This window comes from Brassica rapa, chromosome A09 (assembly GCF_000309985.2).
Source record: "Brassica rapa cultivar Chiifu-401-42 chromosome A09, CAAS_Brap_v3.01, whole genome shotgun sequence".
NCBI lineage: Eukaryota > Viridiplantae > Streptophyta > Magnoliopsida > Brassicales > Brassicaceae > Brassica > Brassica rapa.
The window spans coordinates 29,622,597-29,637,055 of record NC_024803.2 but is presented as its reverse complement, the minus strand read 5'-3'; the positions used below and the strand labels follow the sequence as shown (position 1 = coordinate 29,637,055).

At 39.0% G+C, this 14,459-nt stretch overlaps 3 protein-coding genes across 4 annotated transcripts in view; all 3 read left to right on the top strand.

Annotated features, from left to right (window-relative positions):
- The window catches only part of LOC103839084 (actin-histidine N-methyltransferase), a 28,405-nt gene extending 21,042 nt beyond the window's left edge, over window positions 1–7,363 (top strand). Inside the window, exons 3-5 of one of the 2 annotated variants that reach the window (XM_009115579.3) lie at window positions 6,097–6,399; window positions 6,474–6,737; window positions 6,832–7,363. In XM_009115579.3, coding sequence (XP_009113827.2) covers window positions 6,097–6,399; window positions 6,474–6,737; window positions 6,832–7,206 — 942 coding nt within the window. In that variant the 3' untranslated portion in view covers window positions 7,207–7,363. The remainder of the gene's footprint in view (window positions 1–6,096; window positions 6,400–6,473; window positions 6,738–6,831) is intronic. The other variant, XM_033279124.1, reaches the window with a different exon arrangement.
- Window positions 418–2,621, top strand: LOC117127970. Its single transcript, XM_033279125.1, has 2 exons — window positions 418–1,239; window positions 1,326–2,621. Exons 1-2 carry the CDS (start codon window positions 1,093–1,095, stop codon window positions 1,620–1,622), a joined length of 444 nt encoding a protein of 147 aa, XP_033135016.1. The 5' UTR covers window positions 418–1,092; the 3' UTR covers window positions 1,623–2,621.
- A 2,972-nt stretch (window positions 7,364–10,335) lies between the features above and the next one.
- LOC117127969 lies at window positions 10,336–14,454 on the top strand. The gene has a single exon (XM_033279123.1). The coding sequence runs from the start codon at window positions 11,579–11,581 to the stop codon at window positions 14,399–14,401; it is 2,823 nt and encodes a 940-aa protein (XP_033135014.1). The 5' UTR covers window positions 10,336–11,578; the 3' UTR covers window positions 14,402–14,454.
- The last annotated feature ends 5 nt before the right edge of the window (window positions 14,455–14,459 follow it).

Below are 14,459 nucleotides of genomic sequence, written 5' to 3'. Positions count from 1 at the left end.
TAATATAAACTTAGATAGTATGATATCATCTGATTATAGATTTTATTTGTTCTGTGGTGTTTGCGTATGATTATGTTTTCATATAGACTCATAGATTTAGGTTTTGTTTCCGGGTTGGTAAGATAAAAATATTGAGTTTTATTATCTTCTCTTGCAGATTATATTGGCCACATCAAACTTGTGAATGGGAAGGTCCCCGGTGACGGTCTTCTGCTTGATGAGTCAGAGATAGCAAAATCTCGCCGAGTTGAGCTTCACGTTCAAACACATGAGTAAGTTATTCTATATCTTCCTTCAAATTCACATATGGTTTTATTTACCACATGAGTTTGTGTTGTTACAGCGATCCCGTGCTGAAGCTGTACCTCTGGGACAAGGTTGCGTTTGAGTTCTGTGAAAAGTATAAAGCATCTGGTGGCACTGCACGCGTTATCTTGGTCACCACCTTAAACCCGAAATGGTTTGGAGGTTTGTATTGCTAACTTCCATTCCTGTTTTAAGATGTCAACTATGGTTGGGTCATATCTGATATTATTTTATGTTATAGGCGTCCTATCTATATCTTCTATGGCGTCTTCACGGGTATTTCTGGATGGTGATGTCCAAGAAACGCTGTTGTACCTCAGCTGGTAATGTTTAAGTTTCATGTGTTGGAATGCAACTTATATTACTCCGCCATTGAACGTCTGGTTTACATTCTTTCTAGGTTGGACTCGAACCTAGATGTTGCCAGCAGAGTTAACGCAGAGGTGGTCACTAAGCCTGAGTTAGCGACACTGGGAGACCTCTTCTCTTATATGAATCAGGCATCCGCTAAGGTATTATATTCTCAATATCTGATACATCCAATAAGATAATCTAAGTTTCTCATTGAATTTTCAAACATTTATCAGGTTGCTTGGTTTGAGTGCACAGCAACAATTTATGATGTCGTGAACGGTTCTGGATGGTATTATATAGGCTGCGGTGTGTGCCATACTAAGGCAACAAAAGGTCCTACAACGCTTATGTGTAAGAAATGTGGGAAGAGTGAGATCGTCGGTGTGCCGCAGTAAGTGGTTTATATATAGCTATACAAATTATTTGACTGCAATGTTATTAATGTCTCTCTGTTACAGGTATCTATCAAAGCTCTCTGTATATGACCATAGCGATCAAGCCGTTTTTGTTGTCCTTGGTGATGCTGGTGAGGAATTGACTGGAAAGAAAGCTGCTGAGTTGGTGGAGCGATATTACGAGGTATATATGAAGCCTGTATGCTTACGTGATTTAAGAACATACTCTTACACATACATGCATTCTGATAATGTTTAAATGTGTTGTAGGCCAATGATAGTGTGGGAGAGGATCACATAGTTCCAGTGCCTCAAGCCATGATTGATACCATCGGACAGACCCGGAAGTTCATTGTGAAGGTATCAACCCACAACCTGACTGCCAAGACCCAAACTTTAACTGTGACAAAAGTGCTCCCACTTGAAGCCCCAGAACCCGAAGGCAACGTAGGAGTGAACGTTGGTAAGGAAGGTGATAGTGAGAGTGAGGATCATGCAGATAAGTTGGTGAAAAGGGGTGCTGATGGGATTGAGTCGGAAGGTGTGAAGCGTGCCAAATGTGGCTAATGAAGTTGTCTTTACTGGAATTGTTTTGTTTAATGCTAAGCTTGGTTTTTTTTTTTCTGGATTTGTGTTTGCAGTTTTAACAAACTTTGCTATGATCTCTTTTGCTAATAATATCTATTATTAATCTCTTTTTATGTTTTAAAGTTTGGCTAAACAAAAATGCCTATCTATATATCTATATATGAGAAATCATTATACTTGCTTGAAGGCTGAATGAGTGTGTAGGCTATATAAAAATTTGTTCATAGTTGCCAAAGCATAGAGATGTGGTTATGGTCGGTTGATGGGTCAAGATTTATGAATATGATTTGAATTTGTCGCAAATTATAAATGGTTTATAATTTAAATGGTGTCATAACTATGAACCGTCTTTAGATTTTTCGAACTGGATTTGTATTATGTAAATAAAAGTTCAATATTTTTGTTCTTATTTTTGAAAATAAATTAATGTAAACAATGTCTTTTATTGTTAACCAATGTAACTAAATTTGCTACCGAAAACCCATTTGCTCAAGAAATATCGACTAACAGCTCATCCTTATATCTTTCAGATCAATTGAATGATAGATATATTCCCAATTAAAGAAAATATACCAGAAATACATTCTACAGAAATTTAGGGTTCAAACTTATAGTGACCTGGTACGTTTAGCCGCTAACAACATTGTGGGCTACATCTTTGGTTTAGTTTATTTTAAAGTTACACACTAAAAACAATAAATAAACGTATATAGTGAATTAGAAAAATATTTAATTAATAAATTAGATATAAAATTCTCCAATAGTTTTATTACTGACTTTTTGGACAAAAATCCTTTCATTTTTTTTTGAAATAGTATAGAAAATACAAAGTCAAGTGATACTTGATAAAAAAACAATTTTAAGATACTTATGAATAAAATTATGAAGCAGACTCCTGAAGAAGATAATCGAATTAATAATCACTGGTAATATGAACCAAAATAAATGTGAAAATAAATAATAGAAACTGTTTTTTTCCCAAAAAAAGTTTATAGAATCTGTTATGTTATACATTTCTACTTATTAATCATAATTTTTTAAAAATTTATAAACACTTAAAGTCTAGCATTAAACAAATGTTGATGACAACTTTGAGGATTTTCTAGCACATTTTTAGTATTGTTCTACAATGGGCAGCAGTCATCAAAACATCATTGTAAGTGGCATCAACTTATATAGATTCTAAATACCATAAAGAATTTTCAATACCGTAATTTAGAACTCAATTAAATCAAAAGTGCAAGCATTACAAGCAAAAAATATAAATAGGTGAATATCTACTATGTTAGAAAAATGATGTGGCATGTTTTCAGAATTTGCTCATGTTTACTTCTGATTAATAATTTGTGTTTATGATAACCCCATATATAAAGTCAAACATATCAGGATCATAACCTTTTTTGGGATCGTAACTTAGGTTTAACTTTTTTTTATTCATTTCACATTTTCTTATATCTTTTCATATGTATTTTTAGATTGTAAAAATGATAATTTTTCAGTTTTACTCATTTCTAATTCAATATTTGGTTTATATTTTAATAACAAGGGATGTAATTGTGCATTATATATATTAAATACATTGATATTTTTTTCTAACCCCGGGCGTAGCCCGGGCAAAATCTCTAGTCAAGTATAAAAGCACAAGGTCGTCGTTTACGGGGGGAGCTTTGGATTTAGAATTGAGTCGCGAGACTTGAGTGAGAGCAGCTGGGTTAAGCCAGTGTTCTTGAGGAGATTGTGCTCGGGTTAAGCCGACGCATCTCAACCGTTCGAGATCCAAAGTGTAGTTCGTTATCTCATTGATTCAATAAAGTGTTTGGAGTGTTGTGATTGAGTTGTTACAAGAGAATCGATAGGTAAAAATCTATCAGATCTATCTATAGGAACTCGGATCGGTTACATATGATCTCGTTACATCAGACATCGTATGAAGAGCTCTCGTCTTCTCGTTAAGGTCTCGTGAGATAAGAAGGATTTTAGTCTGATCAAATACATGGCTGTAATTGATCCATAAAGCAAGCAACAATACATTGTTGATCCCGTCTCTTTGTCCCGTTGTCGGTTCGATTTATGTTGGAGAAGTGGGATGATAATCAAGAAAGCACGTGTCTTCTTCCTTGTATTTTTAGTGTCAATGTTCATGATTCTGTTTATTTCTTTTGTGGAAAGTAAAGTGCTCCAGCCCTCTTTGCAGAAGCCATATCGTTCTTCTTTTATAGGTGGGTGTTGACTCTTCTTAAGTTTGGTGAGTTTGTTACACGTGATCCTCACATTTAGCTTTGACTCCTTTCTCCATTATTCAAGTTACGAGCTACCTTCCGAGATATGGGGGATCTTTTAGACTTAGGGTATGACTGGTTTTCCCGCTACCACCCGCAAACGCAGCTTTTGCGGTTGGTAGCGGTTGCTGACGTTTTGCAACAATCGCTCAAACCGCTCTAAACCGCTCCAAATCGCTCCAAATCGCTCTGAACCTCATAAATTCAAAAGCTGGTTCCAGCTAGCGTTTGCGGTTGCGGGCGTTTGCGGGAGGATAAAAAAAAATTATTTTTTTTCCAAAACAATATAAATACAAAAATAAAAAAATTCAATAAAAAAATTAAACTGAAATTATAAAAATGCTAAAATATATCAATTAAATTTAAATTAATATTATAAAACTTTAAAATAAAAATATTTTCTATATTTTTAAAAAATTTAAACTATAACTTTCTAAATATAAATTTTATATTTATTATAATATTATTATTTTTGATATTTTTATAATTGTATAAAATGTAAATATTGTTAATTTATTATTTAACTGCTGCTGCATTTGGTAGTTAACCAGTCATAAGTATCCCGCAAACGCACAAATTTCTAACCGCATAACCAGTCGTACAAATCTCTTAAAACCGCTAGAAACCGCAACCACCCGCATCCGCAAACTCCCGCAACCGCAACCGCAACCGCTGCGGTTAAACCAGTCAGGCCCTTAGTCTTTGATCCAAGCCAAAGATCTCATTTTGACTTGTGCGGGCTCTATGGGCCGAAATTACGTCTCTCTGGGCAGGTTTAAACCCAACTCGAGTCAATGCTAACCGGTCTTCTAATTCTTTTAGCGGGATGGATTTAGTACGAAATCCAGTATCAACATTTGTCCCCCAGTCCTTCAAGTGAGGTGACAAGGTTGGGGGACGGAGAAGCTAATGCCAACATGATTCCAAGTCGTTTTTCCTCTAGACAGTTCACAAAGTCATTTGCCTTTTGGTAGCGGGATAATACAAAAGAAATTGCATCAATCTTGTCTTGTTTGTCGTGACCGAAATATACACTCTATCCAAGCCACCGGATGCATTGTATCAAATTGTTTGAAGTTTGTTTGATCATTTAGTGATCAGTATCGTTTATGTTTGCGGGTTGAAACAAGAGTTTTAGGTCGCTTGTTGTAAATGTCGCGCCAAAGACGAGGTTTGGATCGAGCTCGGGGTTTCACAAATTAAATATGGGTCGAGTTTGTCAATAGAGTTGCTGATTTTGAGATGTATGAAGAATTCCCTAGATCTCTCGTGGTATAATGGATGAATATTTTAATGGAGTTTGTTTTTTGTTTATTAGCTTTCGACGTGAATTTTGTAGTTTATTTTACGTTGATTCTGATTTATGTAGATATTTTGGTGTTTGTGTAAAGGTGTTGGAAATATAAATAGTCCCAACGAATCATTAAGTCAATGCAAAATGATTGGCTACACATAGGGAGCGAATTATATCTCTCGTCCTCGAGATGTTTTGCGAGATGGAAACTGATCAGGAATCTAACTCGCGGGCCAGTGGTGGCTTAAGGACGCTGGTTTATCAATGTCGTTTTTGATACGGAAGATGGTTCAGGTCGATGAGAGCTTGGGTCGCTTGAGACCGCATGGTAAAAATCGGTAAGAGTTTAAAGTTGAAGATGAGATTTCGAACCTCTTGAGGCTGAAAATTAAATCTCTATAGTGGTTTGATCTACTGATAGTGCAAGAAGAGTGTACAAATATTTGCGGTTGTATAAGTTTATTTATAGAGTTTTGATGCGAAATAATAAATCAGTATGACTTTGATGACTTAAAAGGATGCGATAGTAATGCGATAATCTATTTTATCGGATGCAAATATATTGATACGCGTAAATATATTGTAGAGAATTGTTTACCGGCATGGGCGTGTTCCGACCTTTGTGACTGTGTGCTAGCGGAAAAGAAACGGTGTTGGATGTTTGATCATGTGTTCTTCATGTAGCCGATGATAGGAAGAGGTGTTCAAGATGTGAATTATTGACTTGATATGTGCACAACTCGTAGTATGCCATTGCGGACCATGTCGCGCTTACTGCTTCTTGCGGATTTTATTGAGTGACCTTAATCGAGATGAGTGAGTCTCATTTTTTGCTGTTTCGGTTAGGTGATGGAAGATTTGTTGTGTTCTTTGGGGGCAGGTTAATAAAAGATGCCGTTTTCTCCTTGATTTTGAGCGAGAGATTAGACAGACTCTTGAAGATGTTAAGGCTAGTGATCATCCTTTTAGCGGCCAAGATGTGAATGCATCCGCACTCGGGTGGACCATGTCGGCTGTTTCGACTATAGCGTTTCGTTTGCATGGTAATAGAAAGGTTCAAGGTGGGTCTTCTGATCATGTTCCCATGATGCTTCCTTTGATAGATATGTGCAACCACAGCTTCTCGCCCAATGTCAAGATCATTCAAGAACAGGACGGTTCTGACTCAAACACCCTTGTTAAGGTTCTATGTCTTAGATCTCTGTTTTTTTTAAGTGTTTTATATTTTATTTATCTCACTCTTTCTTTGTGAATCAGGTTGTTGCAGAGACTCAAGTTAAAGAAAACGATCAGTTGCTACTCAATTATGGTTGCCTTAGCAACGATTTTTTCCTTTTGGACTATGGTTTTGTGGTTGAATCAAACCCGTTCGACACCATTGAGCTTAAATACGATGAAGGGCTCTTGGACGCTGCAAGCATGGCGGCTGGTGTTGCTTCCCCAAAATTCTCTTCTCCAGCTCCATGGCAACATCAGTTGCTTTCCCAATTGAATCTAGCCGGGAAATTGCAAGACCTCAAGGTATTCAAATCGTTTTCTTTCGACTCAATAGCTAAAACAGTCCCTAGATGAAAAATCAAAGGAGAAAACTTAACCATCTCTCTTATTCTGATAGGTAACCATAGGAGGTCAAGAGACAGTAGAGGGAAGACTATTGGCAGCTATAAGAATACTACTTTCCGGTGAACTGGTGGAAGTAGAGAAGCATGACTTAGAGACGCTCAAATCTTTATCCTCCACAGCCCCTCTTGGAGTTGCCAACGAGATTGCCACTTTCCGAACTGTAATCGCTCTTTGTGTGATTGCATTGAGCCACTTTCCGACAAAGATAATGGAAGACGAGGCTATACTGAAACAAGGTGTTTCAGACACAGCAGAACTGAGTATCAAGTACCGAATCCAGAAGAAATCAATGATCATAGATGTCATGAAAGACCTCACAAGAAGGGTTAAGTTACTATCAGCTCAGGAGACACCAAGTGCTTCGTAATGATGATAAGCATCATCTTGTAAGTTCCGAAACCTCAGTTTCCAAAAAAATAATTTGTTTAAGATTGTTCACTTTTGAAAACATATAGCAATCGAGCGTTTTCTATGAACTAGTTGGTTCAAAGATTAGAAGGGAATGCAAAGGATGTGTTGATACATGGTATTAACTTAAACAAGAGACTCATGATATTAACTAAAGATATCTACATTGAAGGACAAAAGATAAAGCCTAATTACGCAGAGAATAACCTATTTCCATCTCTTTTTTTATTATTTGACGATGGGATCTAGGCGCGAGAATGTCATGGTTGGAGGTAGAGTTTCACGGCCGAGTGATGTTATGTAACTATGTTTAGTCCTGGGCACAGATCAGATACCCGAATTTTTTAAGGTATTTATGATTTGTTTTTTATGTTACGAATATTTAATTTTTCGATTTGCTTTGTTTCGAAAAATATTTACGAATACTTACGGATATTTCATATGTTTTGATTAATACAATTATTCTTAAATTTTCGATACAAAATTGTTTTTTAAATATTTATTTTTGCATGATGTATATAATAAAAATTAAAATAAATAGTTAAATTACATATTTTGTAAATTTTAAACTTATTTAACAATTACAATAACACAAAACTTAAAAAAGTTATAACTGTCATAAATTTTTTTCTTTTTTTATGTAATATTTTTATAATAAAGCAAATAGAATTGGTCAAATCATATGTTAGAGTAATAATTATATAAGCTTATACATTTAAAACTTTAAATATAATCAAGATATACATGTATTTATATATTACCAGATAGGAGCAGATATTCACTTCCCAAAACTTTGATATTTGTGATTTGCTTCGATTTTAACGGATACCGGTTTGTAATATTTGCTTTGCTTCAGAAGTTTACGGATATCCGAAATTTTTGGATCAAATCAATACAAATAACAAATCGAATCAAATTAAACGGATAAAATGGAAAAGTATGTTAATATTATGTTGTAAGGAGCAAAGGTAACTAGGGTTTTCTCTCTGGCGACTCCAAGGGCGACTCCAATGGCGGCTTGATCAGATCCTCTTAGGGATTTGATCCATCACCAGATCTGTTGTTCTTTGACAACGGATTACCTCTCGGACATCCTTTCACTGAAGAGAGTCTCACCGTAGTTTGATCATAGCCTTCGCTCTGATCAACCGTTCGTTCTCATCTTTCGGTATTGATATATTTGGATCTCGATATCATCCTTTCCTGAAGAGAGTCTCACCGTAGTTTGATCATAACCTTCGTTCTGATCAACCCCTCGCTCTCATCTTTCGATCCCGATATATTTCGATCTCGGTATCATCTTTTGATCTCGCGTGTGCCTTACGGCAACGAGTCTCGCACCAAATCAAATGATGAATCGACAACTTTCAGCTCATATGGCTGATATTAAAGGGAAACATATCTGTTACGATAATGACGACGAACCTATCCAACTAACGGATGAAGATGATTCTCCTACCATCAAGGATTATCGTATGTCATTGATCGGGAAGATCTTAAATCCTAAGAAACAATCCGTGGTTAAGCTGATCCAAACCATGCCAGCGCAGTGGAAGATGCAAGATAGGATCGCAGCTAATGACCTTGGAAGTGGGAAGTTTCTTTTAAACTTTACGAATGAAGATGATCTTCAGTCGGTCCTTCGTCAAGGGCCGTTTCACTATAATTTCTGTATGTTCGTGCTTGTTCGTTGGGAACCGGTTGTTCACGACGATTACCCTTGGATCATCTGCTTATGGATCGAGATTACAGGCATTCCATTACATTTATGGACAATCAAAAATCTACGGAACATTGGTGGTCGGCTTGGCCATATTGACACTATCGAACTCTCGGCAAGCCGCATGCTAATTGACGTTGACACTAGGAAACCGCTTACATTCACACGGAAGATAGCATCACCTGGAGGAGAGGAGGTCTCGATTCAAATTCATTACGATAAGCTTTTTAAGCATTGCTCATCTTGTGGAATGTTGACTCATGAAGTGGCTTATTGTCCGATGAAGTTTCCAGTTGGAAAAGATCGTGTTGAGCGACCTGGTGTCTTTGAAAGGGTTCAGCTCCCTACTGTCACAACATCTCGAGAGCCGTTGCTGCGAGACCAGAAACCATATGACAGATATGAGACCTATTCGCGATCTGATCGTTACGGTAAGGGGAGCCGTCGAAGTATCTCGCCTCAGAGGAAACATAGGCATGACAGTGGCTTCATGAGTGATGCTAGGGCTGGTTATCATCGGTCTGAGGTTTACAATGAAAGCTTTTCGAGAAAGCAAGGAGGAAAAGAGAACAGATACAGCTCGAGTTTCTCACGTCGCAACAATAGGTACGCACCTTATCAGAAACAACAAGCTCAGACATGGAAGGCTAAGGAGAAAATGGAGAAACGTCTGGGCATGGAAATGATAAACTGTGAGCCTTATGCTCATGGAATGAACTTAAGGCAAACTGACAGCCCGACTCCTCAAAGGTCAGCTGATATAAGCATGGAGGATCGCAGTAGCAGAAAAAAGATCGCAAGTGCAATAGTAACTCCGTTTCGACAGGGCCGTGATGAAAATGTTACTAGAAGAGACAGAGAAACAGTTCGATTATTGTCTTTCTCTCCTAAGGAGAAAGAACAGCTTGATGACGCTCAGATAATAGGGGCTTTAAATGACATGGAGATCATTGGCACAAGTAATATGGAGGATGTGGATCGCGAGAATTCTTTGATGGTTGTGGATAATGATGATGACTTGCTGGGGGATGAACTTATGGATATGGATACTGAAGCCACAAAGGACGCGCCAGCAGTTGGTGCGGAGGGAGTGGAGACTACGGAAGGGAAGCCTAGAGCTTCGTCCTCACGCAAAATTGGAAGCAGGGCAGGCATCCCTCTCGGCCTTCCGAAAAAGAAAGCAGAGTTCCTCCGTCGGGGATCTCCGAAGCTGCGTAGATCATCTTCTCGCGACGTACTACGCTCAGAAACTCATCGTTCGGGACATAAGAAGATCCATAGGGACAGTTCACGCAACGATTCTGGTTTGGAGGGGTCCAAAAACACCTCCAGACATCATCCATGAAGACACTCAGTTGGAACTGTCGAGGGATTGGGAACGACCTCACAGTTCGACGCCTTACGGAGATGTGTCAGAAGCATCGCCCAAGACTTGTGTTCCTTTCTGAGACGAAGAATAAAAGGCTGCTGTTGCAAAACATTCAGACCGACTTAGGATTTGATCATTTGTTTACTGTTGAGCCACTTGGACTCAGCGGAGGTTTAGTTTTATTTTTTATGGATGAATTTCAAGTTAATGTTTTATTTTCAAATAATCGTATGATTGACATTGAGGCAGTCATTGATGGAATAAAAGTCTATATGACGTTTGTTTATGGAGACCATGTATTAGAAAGAAGAGATCAAGTTTGGGAACGTTTTACGCGTTTCTCAACAACAAGAAATGGACCTTGGTTCATGATAGGAGATTTTAATGAAATAACATGTCATGATGAGAAAGCAGGAGGAAGACAATGTCCTGATAGTTCTTTTCTTCCTTTTAAGCAGATGCTTAATGATTGTGGTATGCTAGAATTTCCTTTCACAGGTGATATGCTTTCTTGGGTGGGGTAGAGGGCAGGAGGATCAACAGTCCGATGTCGTTTAGACAGAGCTGTAGGAAATGCAGACTGGCATGAGAAGTTTCCCCACTCGGCTGTAAAGTACATGAGGCTATGGGGATCGGATCATCGTCCGATTCTTGCAGATATACTCATAAAGCCAACGAGAAGATCCAAAAAGTTTAAAAATGGTTGGATAATGAAGAGCTAAGGCAAGTTATCCTTGAGGGATGGAAATCTCCTGATCTTCCTCCCAATGCGTCTATCATGGAACATATTTCCAGCTGTAGGAGAGCCTTGAGTGAATGGCGAAGGCAAAATAATGTCAATTCGGCAAAATTAGTGGAGGAGCTTAAAGAAAAGGTGAAAGGATTGTATGCAGATGATAATGCCACAACTGAGGAAATTGCAGCAGCCCTAAAAGAACTCTCAGATGCCCTTAAAGCAGAAGAGATGTTCTGGAAGCAGAAGAGATATTCTGGAAGCAGAAGAGTCGGGTGTTTTGGTTGAGAGAAGGAGATAGAAATACAAAAATTTTCCATGCCTTGACGAAGCAAAGAAGAGCAAGGAATAAGATCATACAGCTCCTAGATGAGAATGGAAATATTGTTGAGGATGAAGAAGGATTAGTAGCCATAGCTACTAGTTATTTTAGGCAAATTTTTGAATCATCGAATCCAGAGGAAATTGAGGAGGCGTTAGCTCAAGTTCCAACAACGATCACTGGTGATATGAATGCCAACCTTACAGCCCCGGTCTCTGAATGGGAAGTCAAATTAGCGCTTTTTGCCATGCATCCAGAGAAGGCCCCAAGACCAGATGGGATGACTGCGATTTTTTACCAGAAATTCTGGGATATAGTAAAAGAGGATTTAACTCTTATGGTTAATAAATTCCTGTTTGAGGGGGTAATGGCGAGTGGACTGAATGATACAAATATATGTCTCATCCCGAAGGTAACCAAGCCGAATGCAATGGCTCAGTTTAGGCCCATTAGTCTGTGCAATGTCAGCTATAAGATAATCTCTAAGGTCTTATGCCAGAGGTTAAAAAAAGTACTACCAGGCTTGATATCGGAAACCCAGTCAGCCTTTGTTGCTGGGAGACAGATTTCAGATAATGTTATGATCGCTCAGGAAATGTTCCATGCATTGCGAACAAAACCAAGTGGACGGAATAAAAGGATGGCCATCAAGACAGACATGAGCAAAGCATATGATAGGATGGAGTGGTCCTTTATTGAAGCTGTCCTACGAAAGATGGGATTCTCAGAGACTTGGATCAGCTGGGTCATGCGATGCATTACATCGGTGAAATATAAAGTTCTCATGAATGGAGAGCCAAGAGGGAATATTACTCCAGGTAGAGGATTACGCCAAGGAGATCCTTTGTCTCCTTTCATTTTTATTCTATGCACGGAAGCGCTCGCTAGCCTTCTTAATCATGCAGAGATACAAGGGAAGATAACAGGGATGCGTGTTACACGCACGTGTCCGTCGGTATCCCACCTTCTCTTTGCTGATGATAGCCTTTTCTTCTGTAAGGCGGAGCCCCGTGAATGTGAAGAAGTAATGAAAGTAGTCAGAAGATATGGCAAAGCATCTGGTCAATGTATCAACTTTCATAAATCGTCCTTACTCTTCGGTAAGCGGATTAATGCAACCACTAGACAAGAGATCAAAGATGCACTTGGGATACAGAATGAAGGTGGAATGGGTACATACTTGGGCATCCCCGAAGACATAAGCGGATCTAAATGCAAACTTTTTGCATTCCGGAAAGATAAGCTGGTGCATAGAGTGAATGGATGGACAGGTAGATGGCTCTCAAAAGGTGGGAAGGAAGTGTTGATTAAATCCATCCTGCTTGCTCTCCCGACATACGTCATGTCGACTTTCCTGCTCCCATTGGAGATATGCGAAAATTTAGCCAGTGCCATCGCCCAATTCTGGTGGAGCTCGAATCCACCAAAGAGAGGTATACACTGGGCAAAATGGGAAAAAGTGTGTCTACCAAGAGAAGAGGGTGGAATTGGCTTCCGAATGATCCATGAGTTCAATCTGGCACTTCTGGCTAAACAACTATGGAGACTAGTACAGTTTCCTGATTCTCTTGTCCCTCGAGTTTTACGGGGAAGATATTATAGATTGAGCTCTCCCTTGAGAGCAAACGCTGTGACCAGCCCATCCTATGTGTGGACTAGCATTTCTGCTGCAAGAAAATTGCTATTATTGGGCATTAGACAGAAGATTCATTCAGGCTATGAAGTTAAGGTATGGGAGGATCCATGGATCCCATCGACCCCCGCGAGGCCAGCTGTCTCCATAGCGCCTGTGATGCATCCTAATATGAGAGTAAGCGATCTTATTGATCAGGAATCAAAGGAATGGGATGTGGGACTATTGGAGAATTATGTTCATCCTGAGGATATACCACTCATAAGGAGTTTGGCAATAAGTTCAACTCATCGTCGTGATACTTTCTGCTGGGACTTTACAAGAAATGGCCAATACACGGTCAAATCTGGATATTGGGTGGCTCAGAATCTATTAAAGGTAGCGGAGGAAAAGGATGTTTTAGAGCCAAGTATTACAAAGCTCCAAGCCTTTGCGTGGAAATTGAAGGCTCCTACGAAGATATGTCATCTTATATGGCAGTTGTTAACTGGTCATGTGGCAGTAACGAGGAACTTAGTTAGACGTAATATGAGGTGCGATAATTATTGCCCAAGATGTAGAGAAGTGGAGGAGACCGTTACACATGCAATTTTTGAATGCCCGCCAGCTCTTCAAGTGTGGTCTCTATCATCTACTCCGACAGGTCCAAATATTTTTCCGGTTTCGAGCGTCTACGCAAATATGGATTATCTATTCTGGAGAAAGAATAGTATCATTAGGCCAGAGCAAGATAGGGACCCATATCCCTGGATAATATGGTACATTTGGAAAGCTAGGAATGAAAAGCTCTTCAGGGGAATAGATAGAGATCCATTGGATCTAGTTAGACATGCAGAGAGGGAATGTCAAGCTTGGTTTGATGCTAATGAAGTGGTACAACCTGTGGCACACGATAATATAAATGAGGAACTCCAAGTCGTACGCTTGAGAAATATTTGCTTGTTAGATGGATCTTGGACATCTTCTGCTAACTTTAGTGGAAGCGGATGGGCATGGATGGATAGTTCTGGGAACACGCAACTTATGGGAACAAGGAACCTTCCCCCACGCGAATCAGCCTTACACTCGGAAGTAGAAGCACTGCGGTGGGCGATGGAGAATATGCTACAATATTCGACCTGCCAAAGCTTTGGGACAGACTGTAAGGAACTAATTGCAATGGTAAAGGACCCTCAGGCGTGGCCAAGCTTTTCGACAGAATTGGAAAGGATAGAGACGCTACAGATATGCTTCCCAGCATTCAAAATCTCCCACGTTCCACGGACGCACAATCGGACTGCTGATTTTTTGGCTAAGACTGCTAGATCTTTTCATAGGGAGTTACATTTTGTTGGTTGTTTTATTCCGGTTTGGTTATCCAGACCACCTCAAGTTTGAGTAATAGAATGGTCTTTTGACGTCAAAAAAAAAAAAAAAAAACGGATAAAATACCCAA

Coding starts and splice junctions, on each gene's coding strand:
- LOC117127970 (XM_033279125.1), top strand. CDS start 1,093: ATGTTATTAATGTCTCTCTGTTACAGGTATCTATCAAAGCTCTCTGTA. Junction 1,240..1,325: donor TGGTGGAGCGATATTACGAG/GTATATATGAAG, acceptor AATGTGTTGTAG/GCCAATGATAGTGTGGGAGA.
- LOC117127969 (XM_033279123.1), top strand. CDS start 11,579: ATGAATGCCAACCTTACAGCCCCGGTCTCTGAATGGGAAGTCAAATTA.